We start from the raw sequence: 752 nt of genomic DNA, 5'->3' as shown, positions 1-752 counted from the left end.
GCCATCTGTGTTTTAATAAGCTTTCCATGTGCATGCTCAAGTTTGAGAACCGCTGATTAACATCAATAAGCAAACAGGGAGCATTTTCTTACCGGATAGTGTTGGTGTGTAAATGTACTGTTTCTTCTCATTTTTAACATGTCAGCTTGGAGCTTCTGTGAAATATCACTAGGAAGAAAAAGAAAACAGTTGTCATATAAAATCCGTTACCAATTTTTAAAAATGAAGTAAGATTTTAAACATTGAAACGGCAGTGCCGTTAATATGAAAAGCATCTTGATGGAGACAGCTGTGCAGATGTAGAAATGAACACACACGCACACGCCCCCCCCCCATACTCAGCCTTAGCTGACTGAGCCTAAACACGTTTCCATGTAAGGTAAGGAATTCTCAGGCATGCCACTATACCTCTAATAATGCTACTCAAAATAAGCATAACTTATGGTGACCTTGGACATACATCATTTTCCGTGTAAACCTGTAGCTGATTTAAATTTATGATTGGAGCTACAATGTGCACGTACCAGTTCCCTCTCAACTTCCAAACTTTCACACAAGAGGGATAGCCAATATCAGGGGTAGATAAAACTGAGATTTTGCCCCCATACAGACATGTTGTTTGGCTTCCATAGTATCAAAAATGTTTTTAAATCCATTGTGCACACTGAGAGATTTCATGTTAAAAAAAAAATCCAGATACTTCTTCCATACAAAAAAAAAAAAAAAAAACAAAAAAAAAACAAAAGCGGAGC

The 752-nt window shown here is 37.2% G+C and overlaps 1 protein-coding gene across 3 annotated transcripts in view; it reads right to left on the bottom strand.

The window, feature by feature from the left end:
* Positions 1 to 752, bottom strand: part of LOC102486769 (protein FAM122A-like) — a 60,893-nt gene that overhangs the window by 48,696 nt on the left and 11,445 nt on the right. For all 3 annotated transcript variants that reach the window (XM_006171436.2, XM_006171439.1, XM_006171440.2), the window contains exon 5: positions 93 to 168. In XM_006171436.2, the coding sequence (XP_006171498.1) occupies positions 93 to 168 (76 nt within the window). The remainder of the gene's footprint in view (positions 1 to 92; positions 169 to 752) is intronic.

This window comes from Tupaia chinensis, unplaced genomic scaffold (genome assembly GCF_000334495.1).
Source record: "Tupaia chinensis unplaced genomic scaffold, TupChi_1.0 Scaffold149560_1, whole genome shotgun sequence".
NCBI classification, from domain to species: Eukaryota; Metazoa; Chordata; class Mammalia; order Scandentia; family Tupaiidae; genus Tupaia; species Tupaia belangeri.
The sequence above is the reverse complement of the archived record's forward strand: the minus strand, read 5'-3'. Positions and strand labels throughout refer to the sequence as shown.